Source organism: Camellia sinensis, chromosome 10 (genome assembly GCF_055761805.1).
Source record: "Camellia sinensis isolate YWXY chromosome 10, ASM5576180v1, whole genome shotgun sequence".
Taxonomy (NCBI): domain Eukaryota; kingdom Viridiplantae; phylum Streptophyta; class Magnoliopsida; order Ericales; family Theaceae; genus Camellia; species Camellia sinensis.
The window spans coordinates 23,966,548-23,975,437 of NC_138970.1; the positions used below are offsets into that span (position 1 = coordinate 23,966,548).

Here is an 8,890-nt window from a genome sequence, read left to right on the forward strand (position 1 = left end):
TATTTTTATATATACAAATATATATATATATAAATATTTGAATTAATTATTTATAATTAACTAACACATTAAATTCTCATGTAACCACAAAATTAATAAAGCCAAAAATAAACTAGAGTACTAATAAACATAATAATAAATAATGACTTACGAAAAATTAGGGTCGCTACAATATACACACTTCAAAAGAATCTTACTCGAGATTCGATAGGAAAGAGTACTACGCAAAAAGTTGTGGGTGCATATGCTGAACTTTCTCTTCTAACTCTCAAGTAATATCGTTCTCATCCTCGCTCCATTGCACTTTAACCGAGTTCACTTTCTTGCGTTGCAACTGCTTTACATCCCGATCTAGAATAGTAACCGGTCGCACCACATACGCTAGATCATCACTAATCTCTAACACTTCTGGTGATATTACTTGGGAAGGGTCTTGCACACACTTCCGCAATAAAGATACATGGAATACATTGTAAATCATAGCTAAAGCAGGTGGTAGGGCTAATTTGTAAGCCACATTACCAATCTTCTCAGTGATCTCATATGGTTCCACAAATCTAAGTGCCAACTTTCCCTTCTTTCCGAACCGCATGATACCCTTTATCGGCGAAACCTTCAAAAATACAAAATCTCTGACATTCAACTCAATTCCTTTACGTTTTCTATTAGCATAACTCTTCTGACGGCTTTGTGCAGTCTTAATACGTTCTCGAATAATGTTCACCTTCACCGTAGTCTCTTTTACCAACTCTGGCCCTAACAACGGCGCATCTCTTACTTCCATCCAACAAGCAGGTGATCAACATGGCCTCCCATACAAAGTCTCAAAAGGTGCCATCCCGATACTGGAGTGATAGCTATTATTATAAGCAAACTCCACCAATGGCAAGTGTTCTTCCCAACTACCACCAAGATCGAGGACACAAGCTCTCAACATATCCTCCAAGATCTGATTTACTCGCTCAGTTTGCCCATCTGTCTGAGGATGATAAGCCGTGCTTAGGTCTAACCTAGCACCCAAAGCATGCTGAAAGCTCTCTCAAAACTCTGCTACAAACAACAGATCAGGATCTGAAACTATCAAAACTGGCTCGCCAAGAAGTCGCACCACCTCTCGAATATACAGCCTAGCTAATTTATTCGCAGTTCGGTAAACACTGATAGGGATAAAATGAGCAGACTTAGTGAGTCGATCCACTATCACCCAAATAGATTCATTGCCTCGCTTAGACCACGACAATCCATTCACGAAGTCCATAGAGATGTACTTCCATTTCCAAGTAGGGATCTCAAGAGGCTGTAAAAACCCAAACGGTCGTTGGTGTTCTGCCTTAACCTGTTGACACACATAACATCGAGAAACATACTCTCCTACGTCTTTCTTCATATCTTTCCACCAAAACGTCCTCTTCAGGTCATGATACATCTTAGCCCCACCAAGGTGAATAGTATATCGGGACCTATGGGTATCATCCATAAACTCTTTTCTTAATTCAACAATATTAGGTACACACAACCTGCCATTGAATCACAATCCCCCATCTGAGTCTACTGACCAATCAGTAGGACAATCATCAATCAAATCCACTACAAGGTCATTGAGCTTGCTGACGAGAAACCCATCTAAATTCTGTATGTGACGAATTTTACCCAGTAACGTCGGTTGCACAGTCAAACTACCAATGTATTCCCTCTCAATACTCTCTATTAGTTGAACATCATGCATTGAAATTAACTCCAAGGACTTCCATTCCTGAATCATCAAAGAAGCTATAATCCCATGTTGTCGACTAAGTGCATCTGCAACCACATTTCCTTTTCCCGGGTGGTAAAGGATCTCGAAATCATAACTACTGACGAATTCAACCCACCTCTGTTACCTCATGTTCAACTCTTTTTAAGAAAAAATATATTTGAGGCTCTTGTGATCTGTGTACAACTCAAAGTGCTCCCCAAACAAGTAGTGTCGCCACACTTTCAACGCAAAAACAACGGCTGCCAACTCTAAGTCATGAGTAGGGTATCGTCTCTCATGAGGTTTTAAGTATCGAGAAGCATAAGATACAACCTTCTGATGCTGCATCAACACACATCCCAATCTAATTCCACTCGCATCAGTAAACACTACTAACTTTTCCCCTTGTACCGGTATAGTTAACACCGGAGCTGTAGTTAACCGTTGCTTTAACTCCTAGAAAGCTTTCTCACATTCATCTGTCCATAAGAACTTAACATTCTTGCTTGTCAACTTGGTCATGGGTACTGCAATAGTGGAAAACTTCTCTATAAATCTCCTGTAATAACCGACTAGTCCTAAAAAAAACTTCTCACCTCTGTAGGGTTCGTAGGCTGCTTCCATTATTTGACCGCAACAACTTTCTCAAGATCTACCACTATCCCTTAATTGGATACAACATGTCCCAAAAATCAAACTTCTTTCTCCCAAAAGTGACACTTACTGAACTTAGCGTATAACTGCTGCTCCCTCAAAGTCTGCACTACAACTTTCAAGTGTTCTCTGTGTTCCTTTTCATTCTTAGAATACACCAGGATATCATCTATGAAGATAATCACTAACTTATCTAGATACGATTGAAAAATTATGTTCATCAAGTCCATGAAATAGGCAGGAGCATTGGTCAAACCAAAATGCATTACAGGAAATTCGTACAACCTATACCGGGTCTGAAAAGCAGTAAGCGGTATACTTTTTTTTGACACAACCATCTGATGGTAACCCGTTCTGAGATCAAACTGAGAGAACATGGCTGCCCTCTTCAATTGATCAAACAAGTCATCAATTCTAGGTAGCGGATACTTGTTCTTGATAGTCACCTTGTTTAGCTCTCTATAATCTATGCACATAAGGAGAGTGCCATCTTTTTTGGAGACAAAGATCGCTGGTGCTCTCCACGAAGAGTTACTTGAATGTATGAACCCTTTCTAAAGCATCTCTTCCAACTGCTTCTTCATCTCCACAAGCTCTTTAGGCGCCATTCTGTATGCCGCCTTAGAAATTGGTGCAGTTCCTGGCACTAAGTCAATGCGAAATTCTACTACCCGTCAAGGTGGAGGTCCAGGTATCTTCTAAAATATATCATCAAACTCATGCACCACTTCTACCTCACTAATATCTTGCTTAGGGATTTCTACTGAGCATAGAAAACTCGTCATCACCGACTCTTCTCCATCGCTAGAAGTGTAGGTAAGCTGTGGCATATCGAGAATATCTATATTTACAGTCCTTCCAGCATAATCTAGAGTCAGAAAGTGTTTTTGCAGCCAATCCATACCCAAAATAATTGCAAACCCCTCAAACCCTAACATAATTAGGTTTGCATACAAGACCTTGCCCGCAAAGTCAATCTTAAAATCTTTACACATCAGATAAAGAGTAACTGCCCCTCCCAAAGGGGTCTCAACACGAATAGGTCTAGACAAAGAGGTAGTTACAATATGTTCTCTTTCTACAAACTGTCTAGATATAAAAGAATGAGAGGCACCAATATCAAAAGTACTCTAATGGGCTCTTGAGAAATATTAAAGATACCTTCCAGTGATCACCTTTAAGTTAAACACACAAAAAGAATTCGTTCATAAATATTATTAGCTAACCCATATTTCCACAATCCAAGGATCACCTAAACTCTCACAAGTCTAGGGTAACCTAGAGCTCTGATACCAAACTGTTATGTCCCAAAATTTGGACAATTAAATATTAAATTAAGACTAAACCCTAATCAATATTCCATCATCCAAATCCTAGGGGTGAAACAAAATCTAAACGTTTCTGTCACCACAGGGTTTAAATAAATTTCCATCTTCAAAAGATCACAAGAGATAAAAAAAAAAATGAATAAAACGCCAACCAAACTATCTATCATAAATTCATAACTATCCAATACCTCAACATTAAGGTAGCAACAACTAGTCAAAACAACTTAAATAATGTAAAGTTACAAACCATGCCAAATTATCAAAATACCAAGGTCATAAAAAAAAAATATATAATAAATACATAAACTAATATCAACCCTTAGCTCAAGAAAACAAAAGAAGTCCAAACGACATGTCCTACGATCATAGTTATTTCTTATCACCACCATAACCTTTACTAATCCTGCAAAGGAAGCTCGGTTGCGTTCAAATAGAACGCACCTGAGTTGCCAAGAGACAAAACGGGTTAGTATACAAGTATATTGGTATGAGTACAATATTGAACACCCACGTGCCTACCAGACACAAACAAAAATACATTTAATTCTTGTTACAGGATAAGACAAGTAGTTCCATCCACACCGAGACGAATGAGTAGTTTCCTGAGATATGGTGACATTTAGTTTCTTACCCGTACACAACGAAATATAAATTGAGTATAAAATAAACAAAATAGAAATAAAAATATGGTGGGTCAGCCCTACATAAAAAGTTAGTAAGACCCACCATCCTGCAAAAAAAAAAAAGTTAGTATAATTTAATCCTAAGTAACTTGCTGAAGAAGTATAAAAATGCACCTTTTCGTTCTTAAATAATTCGAATTAACAAAAAATCAAAGAACAAAAGTTGTACAGAATCAAATTTTCTAAAAGGCCTTGCGGACGAATTTAGTAGAAACTGAACAGGTTGAGAGAAAAACTTGATAGAAAAACCTAGACGGAATTCAAAAACTGAAGCTGAAAATGAAAAGAAACTAACCTAAGATGATTTTTTTTGAAAAATTTCAAAACACGAAAAGTGTTCAGAATAATGTTTTACTTCAGTTTACGCGAAACCAATAAAAATGAGCTCGTTCCGTGGGTTAAAACAGCCTCTAAAATTTGCATTGCTAAAATAAATCAAAACTACAATAATCAAGATCATCCGATTATAAGTTCTAATCAATATTTTTAATAAAAATTTAAAAAACAAAAGTAGTCTAGAATCACGTATACATGCCTCTACTCAAATTTCATAATTTATCGAGGTCGTTTACTATTTTTCAAGATGTACAAATCAATACAATTCACACTATAACAATAAACTCATAATTAAATTCTTTGTACCTTAACTCCACCACTTTAGCTTCCACTTCCGGCCTACACATATATCCCATGTGCCTCCCGTATACCTAACACCGCTCCGAAGCCAAACTTGCACGGGGATATCGTCCCGAGTTTGACTCATACTCTCCGGATGGTTAGCATATACGTACGCATGTAAATCAAAGCACTCGTCTACTCTTGAGAACGAGGCAATAATATACATATACAAAACATCTCACTCAGGAGAACAAACATAACAATGCTAAGCCTAAGGTATTCAAATAAATCTCATAATTCTCACTTTATTTTTTTTAATACATTCTTTCTCACCAACACTCAAATAAAATAACAATCCATGGAGTCATGGTGGAGTATAAGGAATTTATCAATGGGTTCCTAATTAATTTTAATTTCATATAACCATGAGTATGATTACAACCATAAAATAAATCCATATAAAAACTCTAAACCTGACATGTACAACTAATCAAAATAATTAAAATAAATCGATCAACTAAAAACCCTAAACCTTACATACACAACTAAACAAAATAATTAAAATCAATCAATCATCTAAAAACCCCAAACCTTATGAGAGGGTAATTTATGTCTAAATTGGGCCGAGCTACGGAGGAGACTTCTTTGGTAATTGGGCCGCACGACGGACCGAGGTAAGAGCAGATTTACTTTGGTCTAAAGGATTAAATGGGTATGGGTCGATATTAGTGGGCTTCACAACTTGGACCTAGTGTCTGATTAGGCCGAACAAGGGCCGAGCTAGCTAGGCACTGTGCTTGGGAGAGCCGAGCTAGCTTGGCATTATGCGTCGGAGCGCTGAGCTAACTCTTACCTCGTACTTGGTTAGCTCGGTATTAAGTAAACAACCCAGTTGGAGTATGTCAAACTAAGGTGCAAGCAGTGAAGGGAAGAACCGAGCTAGTTGGAGTTCGGTCTAGTTTGCGACTTTTACATGGCTATGTTAGCTCGGTCATATTGACATCCAACCGTGGTAAAACCATCTCATTTGGTTTAAGCAGTGAGGGGGGTGTTGAAGGATAAGCATTATCTTTTAGGAGTGTGATTCCTAGGAGGACTCTACGTGGAGGAATAAGAGTCCTATTAGGATTGTGCCACGCGGAACTTATAAAAGCTCATAGCATCACTTATGGAAGAGGTAACACAACTTTGATTCTTGAATATACAGAGCTTTTGTCTATTTGTCTATTTTGCTGACTTAGGCATCGGAGAGGTATCCGACACACACCCCCTGGCTAGCTCACGTTTGTGTTTTTAGGGAGTAAAGCGACGACGTTTGGAGGAGCGCAGATTTGATCAACAGGATTATACGAGAACATTATTTCTTGCTTGTACACCTTACATGCACAACTAATCAGGATAATTAAAATCAATCAATCATCTATATGCAAATATGAAATTAATTCAACATCAAATAAATAAAAATAAATAAATAAAAACAACAAACTAAATATAAATCAGGGGAAGTGGGTTTGGCACTCACAATAATTTTTTGAAGATCAAAGAAATATTTAAAAAATTAATGAAGCCACCAAAACAAAACCCCAACCCTTCATTCCTTCTCATTTTTCTCTCCTTGCAGCCGTTTCTCTGTTCTCTCTCAATTCCACTCCCGATTTTGATCTCTCTCTCTCTCTCTCTCTCTCCTCTTTTCTTTTTCTGTTTTTTTTTCTTCCCGTGGCTGGTCCTCTCTCTTTGATCCTATTTGTTTTGTTATAACCTAATACTATTATAACATAATAATATTATATTATATTACATTATATAAATATTCCATATAAGATCAATGTAAATAACTTCTATTTTTATATATACAAATATATATATAAATATTTGAATTAATTATTTATAATTAACTAACACATTAAATTAACTAAATAACACATTAAATTCTCATGTAACCACAAAATTAATAAAGCCAAAAATAAACTAGAGTAATAATAAATATGATAATAAATAATGACTTACGAAAAATTAGGATCGCTACAATGGGCTTATGATGTTAGATTTTGTAAAATTCATCATGAATATTATTTTGATGATGTAAATAAGTTAAATTATTTGGAAGTTCTATTTAAAAGAGGAGAAATCTATTTATTCTCGCAATTTTTTGGATACTCTCAAAAGTCCACTACGTATTTTTCTTCTTCATTCATTTTTGTGCATTCATTCTTCTCTGTCTCTTTCTTTTCCTTTCTGGTGACTAACAATCATGCCTTACTTCTGCTCTTTCACTTTGTAACATATAGTTACCGGCGACCGACGACCATTATTGATTGAGGTTTACTGGCAATCACCAACCACCGATTCCTTATTTCACTCTCACCGACAGCGAATGAGACAAATTTCTGGTGAAGAAGATGAGTAGATCTACTCAAATCTTATGTAGATCTACATGACAACAGAATAGATTTAAACTAAAAATAGTTGTCGGAGTAGAATCTTCTCTATATATCTGTTTCTTTCTTTCGATCTCTCAATTTTTCTACCTTTTCTTTGTTACACACTTCTATTTTCTTGTTTTAATGGAGAAAATTTTCAAATTCTAAACAAATTGTTTTCAAGTTTTAGATACAGGCAGTAAAATAGTAATATTTTACAGTTTTAGTTTTTTTGGTGCTGAATTGAATCATGCTTTAAAACTGTAAAATTTTACAATTTCATAACATGTTTTTCAGTTTGATTAATAAGGATAAATGCTTAATAGAATTATACTTTGAAATTGTAACATTTTACAGTTTCAAAGCTTACTTTCAGTTTGATCAATATTAGAGATTATTTACTTAAACCCTACAAAAAATTAAAAAATAATATATATTTTTCCTATTGTTGTTGTTTATTTTATTTTTATTTTTTCAAGTTATCAATATTTAGCACATTTTGTTATATTTTTTCACTACAATTTCTTCGTGTTTTTTTTTCTTCGGGTAATATTCTGGACATTCCGGTGAATATCCGATATTTTTTTGATGTCCAGCGAACATTCTGAACATTCCGACGACTTCTAGTGATGTTTAGAACACTCCGGCGATACTTCGACGAACTTCCCGATGATGTTGAACATTCCGGCAAGTCTCCGATGACCATTTGACGGAAGTCCAGCAATGGTAAGATGTAACAGCGTTTTTAAATTTATATTAAAAAAATAGATTTTTTTTTTTGTTGTAATAATTAAAAATATATAGGACTAATTTGTGCAAGTATTTGTTTTTGGATTAGATGGATTTTAAACTTTGTATATGAGGCTTACTGTCACGACCCGCTCCCCGTACCCAAGGGTTAAGCATCGTGATGGCAGTAACTGAGGTTACCTCCGGCCAATTCTTAAACAAATCAATAAACGCGAGCGGAAGTAATATTTAAGTAAGGGTACCAAAATAATTATCAGAGCTTCTATTTTTATTACAAAATGTATTGACCAAAAAGACCGATATTTACATATAAAAATATCATAAAAGTGTTGTGTGTGTCTATTCCGCAGCCCCACATCTAAGACTTCCCAAAAGCTATTTCTGAATTGCATGTTTCCTGAAAATTAGAAAACAGCTATAAGCACATGATAGAGTGAGAAATATTACACCAAGTGTGTAAGGGACACGAAATAACTATGGATAGTTATGTAGCCAAAACATTTAAGATAACTTAGTTGGAACAAATAATTTTTTAAATAGTAAAACTGAGATTATGTAAATAAATAACCATAACTACGATAATTTGGTAAACAAATCATTGAAGTGGCAGAACTGAAATACAGAAATTATATAAGTATATAACCATAACCACGGTACTGAACATAACAGAGGTCACAGAAGTGACAGTCAGAACAGAGATAC

The 8,890-nt window shown here is 35.5% G+C and overlaps 1 protein-coding gene across 1 annotated transcript; it reads right to left on the minus strand.

Moving 5' to 3' along the window:
• Positions 1–268: 268 nt before the first annotated feature.
• Positions 269–784, minus strand: LOC145800225 (uncharacterized). The gene has a single exon (XM_082889882.1). The coding sequence runs from the start codon at positions 782–784 to the stop codon at positions 269–271; it is 516 nt and encodes a 171-aa protein (XP_082746008.1).
• Between the last annotated feature and the right edge of the window lie 8,106 nt (positions 785–8,890).